Genomic DNA, 15,914 nt, shown 5'->3' with positions numbered 1-15,914 from the left:
TTTCACCACATTTTCTTCGATTGATGTTATTTCCCCACTCTAAGTTGGCCACTCCCGTTTCAAATTCATGTAGTCCTTTTTCCATTTCCATCACTTCATATCCCTTCCGCTTTTGCCCTCACGGTTCGGTTGTCTGACGCTGACTGCATGTTTCGAGTTTAGCACTCTCTCTTTTCTTCCTGCTGGTGAGTTTTGTTTTTGTTTGTTTACACATGCTTGCCGGTTGTTTTCACTTTTGCGATTCTGCTACATGAAGGTTTGTGTTATTTCACAGGAACCTTCACTATTTATCATTATCGAGTCCGGCTTTGCCCGACATAAGCCTGTGGTAAGAGTGCTACACTTCTTTTTCCCCTGCGCAGTTCACTTTGCGTGTGTTTCGTTTTTTAATTTTTATTCCCCCCTTGTTTTCACACAGCCCGATTTTGAGCCGTTTGTTGGCTCATGCATTTGTGCTAGTCACATTTTGATGAACACGCTATTCATATTGGTAAGAAAATGCACTCTCTTCACCGAGCCTGTCTAAATCCGCTCAATATCTCTGATGCACGCTTATGGGTTGTGGACACTTTTTTCGACTATCGGTCACTACTTGTTATCTTGTTTGATTTCCAGCTTGGTCTAGATGTTCTTAGCTTCACCTTTTCATTTCACCGTCACACTATAGGCTTCCATTAGTTCCACTTGAGAAATCGATATTGTACTTTCATCGCAATCCACGTATCCACATACTTCCCACCCCCATTTGGGCACATGTCTGTCTACTGCCTATTGTACTTACGTCTTAGTAGTTGATAATATTCATATTGTTTCCCTTAGATTCCCCTGATGAAGGGCTAATTCCTAAGCCCGAAATGCATTGGGACTTTTAATGAAAGATTGAACTGAAGCACGATTGTAACTCTCATCATCAAAAAGATGTTGTGACTTTGAACACTTTTTCTTGGCTGTTATGATGTACTATAAAATGTATCAACCTGAGGCTTAAAGACTTAATATTGTTGTTGATTTAAAAGAACGTTGTTCTGAATGCTGATATGTATTGATAACAATCTTTCAGTTCTGTAACATTGATTACTAATTTGTTGTGTACACTCAATCTGAGTGACTTGAGCTGTGCACCAGGTTTCCCAGAGACTTATCTGGGGTATATTTTCTTGCTGCAGCCTGGGCAGTGGAGTATTTCAGAGTATACTTGTGGGGATCCAGATTTGTGTTGAGGACTGATCACAAGCCCCTGATGAAAATCTTGTCAGCGTGAAGTGCGGGAAAGGGGTCAGCCCGTCTTGCTAGATTTTCTTCAAGGTTATTAAGATGTTGAATTTATCCATGGTTGGAAAAATGTACAAGCTGACTGTTTGTCACGCATGTCACTTGATTGGGAAACAGTTGACGAAGATGTAGTCAACAAGTTGGAAAGGGAGGAAGCTGTTGCCTTTGTATATGATGTTTGTGAATGCAGTTTGGGGTCATTTTAAAAAATACAGTGGGCTGAGGCCCTGGTCAGTGACTATTTTGCAAGATGTCATTGTTTTTATTAAGAAAGGTTCCCCTCGTGAAAGCATGGTGTCTGCAGCTGTTCGGCCATATTGGAAACTTTTGGATGAGTTGTCCTTGTGTGGCCAAGATATTGTTATGAGGGGTGAGAGATTTGTGCCCCCGGCAGCTCTCAGTTTGCACATCTTTAAACTTGTGCATGAAGGCCATTTGGAGCAAGGTATGACCATCAGGAGAATTAAGCAAGAATTCTGGTGGCCTGCTATGGATGATCAAATCAGGAACAGGGTGGTTAACTGCACCCCTGCAAAGAGAGCGAAAAGAGACTGAAAGTTGGTTCTCAGAGTTTCATGGGCCAGAATATTGGTCCTGGCAAACCGTGGCACACCATTTGTCTTGATTTCATTGGTCCTTTATCTGAGCTTTCCTTTGACATGCGGTTTGCAGCTGTGATTTTGGATGTACACTCGAGATGGTTGCATGTTGAGTTTTCTTGCGAAGTGTGGTCTTGTCTTGTACCAGCTTGGCTCAAATGTTGGGTATCTTCTAGAGGAGAGCATACTTTTTATGTTATTCCTTCAAAGATTTCTGTGGGTGATTGGGTCAAACGGAAATCTGGTAGGATTAAAGGTGGTCTCACCAAGTTCAAAGGTCCTTGATGCGTTATCAGTGTGGGAAAGTATTTTGTTGTAATTGAAGGAGGCGAACATTGGAACTTGCGCAGAGTAGCTTTATACCAGAAGATTGAAGGTGCTTTAGTCAAGGTAGTGACTGAAAAAGAGAATGAGAATAAATCTATTCAAGGCAAATGTGTCACAGGAAGCAAGACAACTAGCAAATTTTCGGGCAAAGGTTATCGCTGTGGGGAGATAGGTCACATGGCTAATAGTAAGCTGTGCCCAGGATGGAAGGCTACTTGTAAGAATTGCGTGAGGAAATGTCATGTGACCAAATGCTGTAATTCCAAAGTAATAAAAGTAAAGGTAGTGGATTGTGATATTTACCTGGTGAAGGACGTAATTGTTCTACAAAATAAGGTTGAATGTTTAGTAGGGCCTTTTGAAGTAGTACAAGTCAATAGAGAAGCAGTCAAGATGTTGTTTGACTCAGGGGCTAAAATAACATTGATTCCACACACATTTTATGAGAATTAGTCATATAAAAATCTCAAAGCCAGATATAAAACACTTGAGGGTATGGTGGGGAGATAATAAACTGGCTGGATATTTTTGGGGTACTGTGGAGTTCAAAGATCGCATGATACCTGGAAAGATGTATGTATCAGTGAAGGGAGACTCAATAATTAGCTGGATTCATCAACGTGATCTCTATGTGTTCCTAGACGCAAATGCTAATCCCTCTGTGTGCGTAAAAGATGTTCCATCTGTTTGTAGTGTCATGGGTGGATGTGATGTTTGGTGGATGAATTTCCAGATGTTTTCTGAGAAGAGCTGGGTATCTGAAAAACTATGTACATGAGATTAGACTTAAAGCCAATGCTCATCCAAAAGTGGCCAAAGTTAGGAGTGTGCCTTTGGCAGCCAAATATAATATGAAGGAAGAGTTGGACAAGTTGATTGCTGGAGGGAAAATGAAAGAGGTGGAAGCATCTGAGTGGCTTGCACCAGTGGTGATAGCTGCAAGGTCAATGGTGATGCAAGGTTATGAGCTGATTTGACGGAACTGAACAAGGCTGTGACTGTGTACCATTCCCCCCCCCCCCTCCAACATCAGTGAAATGTTGTGTTTGCTTAATGGTGCGAAACATTTTTCTTCTTTGGACCTCAGGCCGGCATACCATCAAATTATGCTGACTGACTCTTCGCAAGACTTGCCGTCTTTTGCCACGCCCTATGGAACAATTACGTTTTAGTGGATGCCCTTTGGGCTTATATCAGCGGCTTCGGTGTTCCAGAGGGAGACAGAAAGGGTATTAAAGGGAGTGATGAGCGTCAAGGTATATCAAGACGATATACTCGTTTTAGGGCCCAATATAAGAGAGCCCAATAAAAAACTACGTGAGGTACCTGGAAACTTGCAGAAGGCAAGTCTCACGTTAAAGCAAAAAAAGTTCAATGTACATGAGACAAAGTATTTAGGACACCAAATCACTGGATCGGGGATTAGGCCAAAAAAAAGGTATAGTAGACACCATTAAGTGTTTGTCTTCACCTAAATGTAAAGAAGAACTTGTGACATTTTTGGGAATGGCGGAATTTTACAACAAGCTTGTACCAAACTTCGCTGAGAGAACAGTTCTAAAAAAATTGTGGAGTTACGGTTGTGAAAAGGAGTTTAGGGATGTGAAACTTAGATTGGAAAAGGCCTCTGATTAAGGAAGCTTTGATACCAGAGATGCCAGCTCCAAAGGGTTGGGGGTTGTTTTGTTGCAGAAGTCCAAGGATGTTTATAGAACTATTTTATTTCTGTCTCGTGGATTGAGGGGTTCTGAACTTAATTATTCAGTAATATAGAAGGAAGCTCTTGGTGTATTTTGGGCTGTGAGTAAGTTGAGAAAGTTTCTTCGCGGACGTAAATTTAAGATAAAGACAGATCATAAGCCCCTCAAATAAGTTTTTGGGAAAAAGGGGATTGATCAAATTTCAAGTCGCTCTAGAAGAAGGGTGGTTGCAAGTAATTTGCAAGCTGACTGTCTTTCAAGGTGGAAAGGCGCTCCGGATACTGATGAAGTGTTGGAAGAAGAGGACATTGGTGGGGAAGAGTTTGATGAAGAGGTAAAGGTTTATGTCATCACTGAGGGTATTGTACAGGAAGAAGAGTGTGAAAGAATGGTGCAAGATGATGAGTGTTTACAACATGTTTGAGAGGGATGGTCAAGCAAGAATAGGTGTGACCAGCATGCCCTGGGATACTGGGAAGTGAGTAATGAGTTAATCAGTGATGGATGGTGTACTTTTAAGAGGGAGCAAACTAGTACCACCTCTGGGTTTGAGGGATAGACTAGTCAAGAGTGCTCATGACAGTCACTTGGGCATAACTAAATATAAAGAAAGAATCAGGCAGGGCTATTGGTGACCGTCCATGGACTTAATGAATGAAAGAGGTGATTTCATAGAATGCGTGCAATTGGCCTAACGGCTAGGGCGCTCGACTTCGGACCTGAGGAACAGGGTTTGAGTCTCGGTAATGTCGCTAATCATCCTGTGATTCTGGGCAAATCACTTAATCTCTCCGTGCCTAACAAAAATTAATGCGTGTCCTCATGTAATGTAACTAGTGCTATGTAAAGCGCTCTGATACCCGATTCGGGTCAAGTTCGCGCTATACAAAACTCTGCAAAAAAAAAAAAAAAGGTGTTGCAGTGCAGGACACAACCCATGATGATAGGGGAGTAAGCGTTGGGTCCTTGGGTTGACATTGCTCTGGACATACTTGGGCCAGTAAAAGTAAATTTGCATGACAAATTTGTGTTGGTATGTCTGGATGATGAGGTATCTTAGGTTACAAAACCTTTGGTATGCATTGTTCTGTAACCAAGGGTGCGGAGGTGATTGTGAAGACTGGCTGTGCAAGCAGTAAGAGGCTGCTCACAGCTTGTCCTGTGGATAATGTCTCTGTGTAAAGCCTATACTTAAATAAAGGACTTCAAAACTGCCTCGTCCTGATCGTGGTGATTTAACAGTAAGCTTTCCAGCAAGTCAGGGATAGTTCATTAAAGACCCAAACCCAGTTGTACAGCATTGAGAGTCTGATTATTCAGTCTGCTTGGACTTCTTCCCAAGAACTTGCTCCCAGCTGAACAAGTAAATGTGATAGAACTTTACCTATCCGAGACAGAATGAAATCTCAGAACTATGCATGACAGAACTTTGAGAACTAAGAAACACAAAAAAATGCAAAGCAAGCAAGCCAGTGCAACACCTTTTTTTTGGAATACAATTCCAGTAAACTTGAGATGCTCCAAATCTCCACTCCAGTTCCGAAACAAAAGCAGAAAATGCTTTTTTATAACATGTTTTGGAGTCACTTCAGAAAAGCCCCAAAACTATTCAGTCTTCTTTCTCAGTTTTTTTACTCCGTTTCTATGCCTTTGTCTTCGCTCTCTTCCCTTACTCCCCCCCTTCGCATCTTTGCCCTACCTCTCCTCCCTTGCACTATTTGTTAGTACATAATAACCTAATTTAGGTCATAGACCAATATTAATTTCAGATACCCATGTTCACGGTCTTTTTTCTCTCCATATAGGGTTATTTCTATTCACTGTCTATTTTCAGTTTACTCTTTTTCCTACTCTTCACTGTCATTCCTCTGAACACCCTATGGTAGTCTTCCTCTTATTGGAGGTGCTGCTCAAATTTCCATGGACTTTGTAGCACATGCTCCTTCGGCTGGTTCCACTTCTTTCAATATTATTTTCTCGTTCATTTTGAAAGTGGCATGGGTCCCTGTTTTATTAAATTATAATGAGCGCTGATACCTTTGTTAACCGCATTCGATATGAGTGCAAAAGTAAAATAACCTTCTATTATCTCTCATTCTTTCCCATATTCAAAACAGCTCTCAATACTTACCTTCCTTATCACAAAGACACAATGACAGCTAATCCCCACAACCTCCACCTGTTCAGAGCAGATGCCAATTGTGTATTTGTGTCAAACGCCACATTCATGGAGACACTACAGTTTTTACATCCGCGCAGAAAACTTACAGCCATTCTAATCTCTATGAAGGAGTCCTCTGATGAAGTATTCAGTTTGAGCTGCAACTCCGAAATGATGCCAAGAAGATCTTTCTTCTCCGCTTGAAGTTTTGTCACTTGCGTCTTTAACTGTTCATTTTCTTCACTGAAATCATTCTGGGAAAGAATATTGTCACGTGTGACCTAAAAAAAAGGAAAGCATGCTTATTAAAATAGTGTAAGAATGTTATCTGGCCTCAGAACACATTCTATGATTACTTGCTCCCAAAGATGCAGGAGAGCGTCACTAGCACAAGGAAGCTGGGTCGTCGCAGTATAGAGGTGCAACCAGACCATGTTGTGGTCCTTCACATAGGTTTGAGAGAGGGGCAGAGTCAGGGAAAAGTCAGGACTGGTGGCCTTGTAGTGCCAGTAGTAGACATTGGTGGCTGTGTGTGTAAGCAGCATGCAAAATACAAAATGCATCAAGAGGCTCTTTCTGTGCTGCCTGGCTGGACAAGATTGCTTCCGTACTCCATTAGGGACTACATGCCCCAGACACCAAGAGCGATTTCAGGTAGTTGGACAAAGGATCCGAGTCTGAATCCAGTGTGGAATCTAATGAAGTAGCTGTGAGGCAACAGGCTGGGGAAAGAGTGTCTTGAAGACTTTTTGTTTTTTACCTTCTTACTGAACAGAGATTTTATGCACAAACAAGGATACCTAGTGGATTGTGAGTGCATTACACCAGCGGATAAGAACAATTAGGTCGGCCTACATATTAGTAATGATACTTGATGGTTCATTATAGAAAGTATTTTAGTAGTGAAAACTACTCTGTGGCAGTGTAATACATTGGTTTGTAGTGCATCAACATTTGAGGGTTTTTTAACCATCTGCGAAGTTACTAAAATACTGAGTTGTGAAGATACTGAGCTTAAACGTTGCTGAGCATTGAGTCTACTATCAGATTGAAACTTGTTGAATGTATGAGCAATAAACAGGAACAAACTATTTTACTGAGATGTAATAACAACCCAATCTCAACACCACAATTACCAGGGCAATAGCCACTGCACATTCCTAGAAAAGCGATTCTGAAGTAAAGAGATTGGTGTAAGTCTTTGAAACAAGAGACTGAATACCGTTATTGTGTCCCGCCCAGTAATGTGATGTGAAGAACATGTGTAAAATCCTGCATTCTCAAAATCATTGGTAAATGCAGACAGAGAAAGGAAGTCATCCTTTATACAGATATAGATTTTTTGCATGTACATTGTATAAATTGGTTTCTACCTTCAGACAGTCACTTTTGGAGGTCAGATTCCTCCTCCGGGGCAACAGGGCTTCAGGAGGTGGAATAACTTCTCTACGATGTCCCGCTGAAACAAATTTGCTGCTGCAGAAAAGTTAGGAGCAGGAGTAGCCTAAATCACTGGCCCAGCAGCAATGCACTTTCATCGAATTGACTGGGCAGGTCTGTACCAGGCAAGAGTCTTGAAAAAGTTTCCAGGGTTAGGCCAGAGGAGTACACGGACACCAGCCAAGGTTTTCAGGACCTCCATAACAGCACTTGGGGTTCAGGACTCACAGAAAGCACCAGCAGGGTCCAGGGTAAGTCTGGTAGAAAATGGTCAGCTAGGCTCCTCCAGGAAAGTAAGCTACTTGTCCCTGAGGCTTAACAGACAGTCACCCAACTGAGCCTTGCAGTCAACTTGTTAGTCCTGGGCACAAGTGGGATTTGCCTCACGGATAATTGCAGGTAATAGCAAGTCTTCCAAAGGTCCAGCAGTGTTCTGAAGAGTGCCCAAAGGTGCCATAATTATGCCTGGCACTAACCTGTGGGTGAGGGGGACTCCTGTGCCCACCCTTGAGGAGTGGCCAGAGAAATGAGCAAATCCTTCCCTGCGATCAGCAAATCCTTCCCTGTGATCACTCAAAACTGGTTCTGGGGGCAGCTCCTCTCCCACTGGGATTGGTGCCCGGCTGGATAGTTAGATGAAAGGGAGGAAGGCCCAGTGTGATCTACATCTGTCAGTGACAGGGTAGGTGTCCTTTGAATATATGCAAGGGGTTAGGCATAGCCCCAAGGCCATCCTGTCAGTGGAAGGTCAACTTCTCCCCACATCCAAGGTATTGTCTGGGAGCCAATTTACACCTAATCAAGAAGCCACTCAGCTCCTGGGCAACAGGTGGTAGCCCAGGCAAATAGATGTCTAAAGACTTTAGACAGGCTAAAGGTAACTTTTTAAAAGTACCTTTTGTAAAATATTTGTTACAAACCCAACTTTACCAAGGAATTGCATAGGTAATACATTTTTTAAGAAGTTCAAAAATTAGCTTTTTTATCTGGTTCCTCGAAGCAGAGAACGTTATTTCATTTTAATGTTATCTTTCATTGCTTTCTTCTGGAACAGCTAACCAGTCTGTTGTAAGAATAACTTTACACTATAGGGACATATTTTCCATTCAACTTTTACATGTCCTGCCTTTAAACTATCATACATCCTGCCTTTTGACGGACAAAGACGTTTAACACAGACAGCGGATACGATAATCACAGAGCAATTCTGCCCGACTTGATGAAATCGCCAGAACTAAGGAATCTCATGACCCAGCTGAGAAATCCAACTTGGGCCTTTTCTTTTCTCTTCACGATATCTGTTATCTAACCAAGTGACTGCCCTTCACTCTGTACAAATTTGGAGCCCACAACAAGATTCCCAGTGAAGGGATATATATGCTACCCCTCTCCCCCATTCTCTACTGTCCTGAGGAAGACCCTATTGCAAGGGAAAAACCGCCTACAATATCCTAGTGGGTCGAAACGTGGACATGTGTATTATTTGCCAGCTTGATCAACAGCGATCAATCACGGTCATATCGTTTTTCAATTATGGCTATTTATCTTTTGAAAAATATTTTCGAATTTTGAGGCTTCAAGAGGAGCCGTTTGGTCAATAAGTAATGAACTGTGTGATTTGCACTACACCCTTTATACTTATCCCTCTATCCTCACTCCAATCACAATACTTCCCGTATTACCAATATCTTCTTTTTCTCCCCTCCTGGGGGCACTACCTTTTGTCATTGTTTGAAATAATTTTACGAACTGGAGTATGTTCAGTGTGATTTAATAACACTGAGTACTGAATACATTATGTGTCTTTTCTAGTATTAGCTTTAAACTAATGTAATTTTTGTTGTTGATTAATTATCTATTGGGACCTTCTTACAATATACTGTCCTATACCCAGGTCCCAGTGACGTATTTTGGGTTACCCTTTCTGTAACTAACTATTATAGGCACTTAAGGCTTACTTAGAAGTGACCTATTATTTAAAAGGAGGGTTTAGGCCTGTCAAAAGAGTTTATTTTGACAGACCGAATTGGCAGTTTAAACCTACACAGCCTGGTTACTGGTAGCAGGCCTGCAGTCATGTTTTAGAGGTGTCACAGTATGTGCTTCAGTCCACTAAAGTCCTCCAGCGATAAAATCTAAAATATAATCGGGACATTATCCTGCAGTTCTATTCTGCACAGCACACATCTTTGTTAAACTGACAAACTTCCAAGGAAGCACAATTCTCCACACTTCTAAAATATCTTAACTCCGTTCAGAGGCAAGCAGACATCTTATCTTGCATGCTCCATGCCAAAATCAAAACAATGCTGTAAAAGCCCACTATTCAAGTGAAAACAAAAAATCCCCAAATAATTGAAAAATAGACCTTTTGCTCTTACGTAAAGAAGGCAAACTGTCCAGAACAGATGTTGGAAAAAGACTTGTTTGTCAAGAGACCAGATTGTGCTCTTTATTCATGACCATGGCTAAAGAACTTACAGGAAGATCAGAATTAGTACTTGAAACCCTATATTTTAACCATACTACCCTTACATCTATACTTTAAACCCATAACTATACCCTTCAAACTTATACTCCAAACCCTTAAATCCCACTCATACACCTAAATCGCCAGCACTTAATCACTACGCCCCTAGCCCTTTAACCCCAGATAGCCATTTACCTGCAAACCCACAATCCTGTACCCTAAACTCTTTGGCCTATAGATTTAAACCCAAGCCTCTACATCCATACCCTTCACCCCTTAACCCTGAACACAAATCCTTAACCTCAAACTCTAACATCTACAACCATATACCCTTAACCTTAACTCCTACACCATACTATTAACTCCTATACCTGTAACCTAAATCTATAACCATTAATTCCCAATTCTTAACATATTGGTGTGTAAGCCATATACTCAAAACCCATAGCCATGGACCTAAAACCCTTAACCCTATACCCCTTCACAAATACTCTGTCTTAAATCCAAAACCATCAACCGCTTTCAAAATATTTTGGGAACAAACACTTTAGCAAGTGTTCCTTTTTTTTAAAGTATATATTTTAAAACCAAACAATTGAGAAGTCTTTGGAAAGAAGGGATGTTTTCAATTCTTCGACCAGAGGGCTGACTCTCCATTTCCTCAAGCCAAATTTTACTAATCCGACACTTGAGGTGAAACCAGGAGTGTTCTTTCAGGAACTCAATGTCGCAAGCAGTGTGATCGCTTGCTAGCTTCAGTACCATCAGGATTCCCCTGGCATCTCTCCTTGTGAACCAAAACATCTACTATATGTATACTCAAGAACTGTTATGGAGTGCCTCACAAACATAAAACCATTCATCTACCTCACCCTGCCTCAATGGTACACAATAGAAATCATGTTGATCGGCAACAGCGACCTCTTCCATTTGAAATGTCGCTTTCCTCGGACCCATCACCAATACCAATGAACTTGCCCTGCTGTGTGAGGATCAAATTAAACTCTAAGCTTCCACTCACCCACAGTATTTAACCAAACATGTCCTTCCACTTCTCCATGGGGTAATTTCTCTACTGATAACAAAACACCATGCATCACTCGTCTTTGCAATGGCTATATTCCCCATCACCTACTTCAGTGTTTTCTATGGTTATGTTTTGTTATGTTAGGAGTGCTTGTATAGCGCATAGCTGCCCAAACATCGGGTCGTAACAGAGCTTGCGGACGGGTGACCAGGGAAGGGATGCTTACCAGATGGAAAGACAGCCAGGTATGATATATTTCTAAAATCCCAGGGAACAAGATTGCAGCATGCACACACATCATGTGCTAGATGGATAAAACCAGCCAGGTTTTGATCTGTTTTCTAAATGCCCAATGATCTTGTGTGCTGCGCGCCCAGAGTGGAATGGAGTTCCATAGGGCTGGGGCCAGGGACCTAAACGAGCGCCCCCACTCTGCTCCTGCGCACCCTGGGAGTGCAGGCCAGATGCAGGTCTGCGGAGCACAGTGCTCGCGTTGGGACATATAGGGTACAGAGTCTCTGCAGTATCTGGGGGCCCTGGCCGTGTAAGATCTTGTGGGTGGTGCAGAGAGTTGTAAACTGAATTATCTGTTCGATAGGCAGCCAGTGTAGATGGTACAGAAGATGGGAGGTGTGACAGTGCTTAGGGAGGGCAAAAAGAACGTGGGCAGCCGCATTCTGTGCCCTTTGAAGTCTCTTCGTGACAGTTTTATTTACGCCCAGTAGCAGTCTGTTGCGGAAAACGCCCTTTACAACGCTGTCAAAAAAACGTAATACATTTACATTGCTGTTTTTACAACGCAAATCGTTACAGCGACTTGCACTGGAGGGCACTCTAGACTAAGGAATAGCTTGATTTACTATTCCAACACCTTCCCTACTGTACGTAGACTGGAGTTGGAATAGTAAATCACACTGTTCCTAAGTCCAGCGCCCTCCAGCGCAAGTCATTTTAACGACTTTCGTTGTAAAAACAGCGATGTAATGTCCTGAGATCTAAATGATCGCGTTGTATCGTCATACATCCGTCCATTGCAGTAGTCGAGACGTGACAGAACCACCGACTGAATAATCACTTGTCGGGTGGAAGCTTAAAAAACCCCTAGGATGGGTTTCAGACCACGTAGGTGGTTGAAGCATGTACCTGCCATTTTTTTGGCGTGAAGCTCGAAAGAAAGGGAGTTGTCCATCATGACCCCAAGATTCTTAAGTGCGTTTTTCGGTTGGGGAGGAGTGCCCAGTGCAGCAGGCCACCACTGGTAGTCCCATTTGTGGTAGTCCCGGCCTGCCAGAATCACATCCGTTTTTGAAGAGTTGAGTTGAAGATAGTTATCCGCCATCTAATCTGAGATAGCCAGGACATCTTCACAGAATTTCAGTCGGTCTTGGGCTGAGTTATTGGGGAAAGTGAATATCAATTGCGTGTCGTCCGCGTATGATATCATATTAATCTTCCAGGCATTGGGCTAGAGGGTGGACGTACACGTTAAACAATGTGGGGCTCAGAGCAGAGCCTTGGGGGACACCACTGCTGAGGGGATAGGTGCTGGACAGGTAGGGAGGGGCATGGATCTGAAAGGAGCGATGGGATAGAAAAGATGCAAACCAGGCCCAGGCCTTACCGCTGACCCCGAGTCGTTGGAGCAAAATCTCATGGACGACCGTGTGGAAGGCCGCACTCAGATGGAGTAAGATCAGTACCGAGGTATTGCCCACGTCCAGCGAAGCCCTCAGTTGCTCAGTAACTGCCAGCAGGGTGGATTCCCTACTATGCATAGGCCGGAACCTATTTTGTGACCTGTCCAAAATCTCATTGGTTTACAAATACTTGGTCAGGACGGTCTTAACATGGGACTCCATAACCTTGGCCAAGTAAGGGAGTAGAGAAATTGGCCGGAAATTCTCTGGCAAAGATGCATCCAGTGCTGGCTTTTTCAGTAAGGGAAAGACCTTGGCATGTTTCCAAGATTTGGGAATCACTGACGACTGGAGCGATCTATTGATCAATTCCCTGCCCTTAGTCATAATACAGTCCTGGAATTTCCTAAAGGTGTCCAGTTTTAATGGATCATCAGGAGAGCCTGGTTTCACCTTTGCTGCCAGAGTTTCCAGGTTTTTAAAGGACATCGATGGTAAGTCTTGTAGAGAGAAGGGCAGATCAAGTGGGCAGTTAGTCGGCCACAATTTAACGATGGCCCTTCTGCAGTCGAGTGTATTGTAAATGCACTCTACTTTATTGATGAAGTACCGTGCCATAGATTGGCCTCCCATTCAAAAAGGAAGCCTTTAAGAGCTGTAAAGTATGCAGCCTGTCCAATCCTTGGTCTAAAGAGAAGCAACCTCATCATCCCAGAATTAAATTCCCTTTTTCTGGTTATCAGGTAAACGGAGGGATGAATTCAAAACCCCAAATCTTATTCACACAACTGCTCTGCTTCTGCACAACTCAAAACTCTGAGGGTTCAAGGCAGCTCAATCAGATGTCTGGGATAAGCTTCTCAAACTTAAATGTGTTTCACCAGGCAAAATACTAGTGTTTTACCGACTTTTGAAAATTCTGCTAAGTCCTTTAGATTGCCATGTTAAGTTGCTCATTAAGCACTCAGAGCAAACTTAAACTTGTGCCCTTCTCTCAATATGCAAATTGATAAGAAGCAACCAGAAGCCCCTTATGACTCAAATATCAAGCAGAGATGATCAGAGCTGTGCTCTCTTCAGAGGCTGACTTTACCATCCTCTCGTGAAGCCTCTTTCATCGTGGAATGCATTTTGTTTATACTGTTTTGCTCTGCACCAGGGAGTGGGTGCAAGAGAGGTTACAGTAATGGGAACAACACAGAAGGTGAAAGTGGTTTCTAGTTTGAGGAAAGACTTTTCAGAAGCTTGGTGATGACTGCATGTTTGAGTCATGATGACTCGGGGTTCCTCCCCAAAAAGATCTTAGTTATGAAGGTGATGCCCATGGTCTGTGAAGTAGCTAATTGGATGGTAACAGATGCTGGAAAGTGGTCAAACGGAAATGCAGATAAGAATAAAAAAAGCCAGGATTGTCTTCTGTCACAACCTTATTGTGGAGAATGGCTATAGAAGAAGAAGGCAATGAAAAAAACACACACTGGCTAAAAATAGGATATATGGCAAAAAGGTGCAAAAACAGTAAATAAATATCAGAAGATAATCCACAAAAATGATAGGGCCTGAAGTAATATTTATTTTTGTGGATCAAAGGCTTTAAAAACATCACAGGTTTTACAACCAAAGAAATTCAAGTTCTAATGTACAAAGAATGAAGTGCATGTCAGAAATTACTATCTAACTCAGGACACCCCCGCGCCGCACGGCCACCAGCTGCTGCGTGTGCTCCTCGCCCCACTACTGCTCGCAGAGCCTGCCTCGCTGACCCCGACCCTCTGCCTCGCTGATCCCGACCCTCGCCGCAACTGCGTGTGCTGTATTTCTTTTCCCCCATCTGGGCCGTATTTCATCACTTTGTTTGTATTTTCACCATTTGTGCCGTATATTAACAGTTCTTTTCCCTTCTCTGCTGTTTAAGCCTTTCGTCCCCATCTTGTTATTTCCATTTGCATTCTGTACCCCCAGTGCCGTGTTTGTATTGTATTTGCCCGCCCCGCTTCCCGCCGCCGTGCTAGCGGCCACGCCCCCTTTTCCTTCTGTGCCTCACGCCCCCTTTTCCTTCTGTGCCCTCCCCGCTCCCGCCTCCCAGCTGCTCCTCCCTCCCTCCCTCCCACTTGGCCATAAATGGCGACCGCACGGCGCAGGTGAGTGTGACCTGTCTCAGGACACCCCCGCGCCGCACGGCCACCAGCTGCTGCGTGTGCTCCTCGCCCCACTACTGCTCGCAGAGCCTGCCTCGCTGACCTCGCTGACCCCGACCCTCTGCCTCGCTGATCCCGACCCTCGCCGCAACTGCGTGTGCTGTATTTCTTTTTCCCCATCTGGGCCGTATTTCATCACTTTGTTTGTATTTTCACCATTTGTGCCGTATATTAACAGTTCTTTTCCCTTCTCTGCTGTTTAACCCTTTCGTCCCCATCTTGTTATTTCCATTTGCATTCTGTACCCCCAGTGCCGTGTTTGTATTGTATTTGCCCGCCCCGCTTCCCGCCGCCGTGCTAGCGGCCACGCCACCTTTTCCTTCTGTGCCCTCCCCGCTCCCGCCTCCCAGCTGCTCCTCCCTCCCACTTCGCCATAAATGGCGACCGCGCGTACACGCAGCGGTCCCGCGCAGCGGGCGCGCCGAAGGCACGCCAAAGGTAAGCCCGTCTGCGCCTGGACCGCGCCCAGCGCCAAGACCCCTGGCCCCCACCGACGATGCAAGACGACCCGACAGACCTACGACACCGCCACCCTCAACGCACTGAATGCCGGCCGGAACCCCGCCTGCTGCCAAGCCGCCCCGAAACGCTTCCACGGACCCTTCACCTGCACAACCTGCAAATTCACCTGCCTCCGAACATGCACCGCGCCAGCAACGCCAAACCCCAGCAGCAATCTCAAGTGCATCCTGCTCAACACCCGTTCCGTCCACAGACACGCCGTCGAGCTCTGGAACCTGCTCGACACAACATCACCTGACGTTGCGTTCCTCACCGAAACATGGATGAACGCCTCCTCAGCCCCCGACATCGCCATCGCCATCCCGGATGGATACAAGATCATCAGGAGGGACCGCGTCAACCAGACCGGAGGAGGCATCGCCATCGTCCACAAGAACACCATCCGCATCACGACCGACGCCGATGACACCTTCACCGCCGCTGAACACCTCCACTTCCAGATTCACACCGACCCAAAGACAACCCTCAGAGGCACCCTCATCTACAGACCCCCGGGACCACACACACAATTCAGCGAAGACATCACGGACTTCATCAGCCCACACGCCCTCCCCTCCGCCG

The 15,914-nt window shown here is 44.2% G+C and overlaps 1 protein-coding gene across 1 annotated transcript in view; it reads right to left on the bottom strand.

Moving 5' to 3' along the window:
• Window positions 1-15,914, bottom strand: part of OPTN (optineurin) — a 592,249-nt gene that overhangs the window by 420,321 nt on the left and 156,014 nt on the right. The window contains exon 4 of the mRNA XM_078674172.1: window positions 6,167-6,340. Within this exon, the coding sequence (XP_078530298.1) occupies window positions 6,167-6,340 (174 nt within the window). The remainder of the gene's footprint in view (window positions 1-6,166; window positions 6,341-15,914) is intronic.

The sequence above is a fragment of the Lissotriton helveticus genome, chromosome 1_1 (assembly GCF_964261635.1).
Source record: "Lissotriton helveticus chromosome 1_1, aLisHel1.1, whole genome shotgun sequence".
NCBI classification, from domain to species: domain Eukaryota; kingdom Metazoa; phylum Chordata; class Amphibia; order Caudata; family Salamandridae; genus Lissotriton; species Lissotriton helveticus.
The sequence above is the reverse complement of the archived record's forward strand: the minus strand, read 5'-3'. Positions and strand labels throughout refer to the sequence as shown.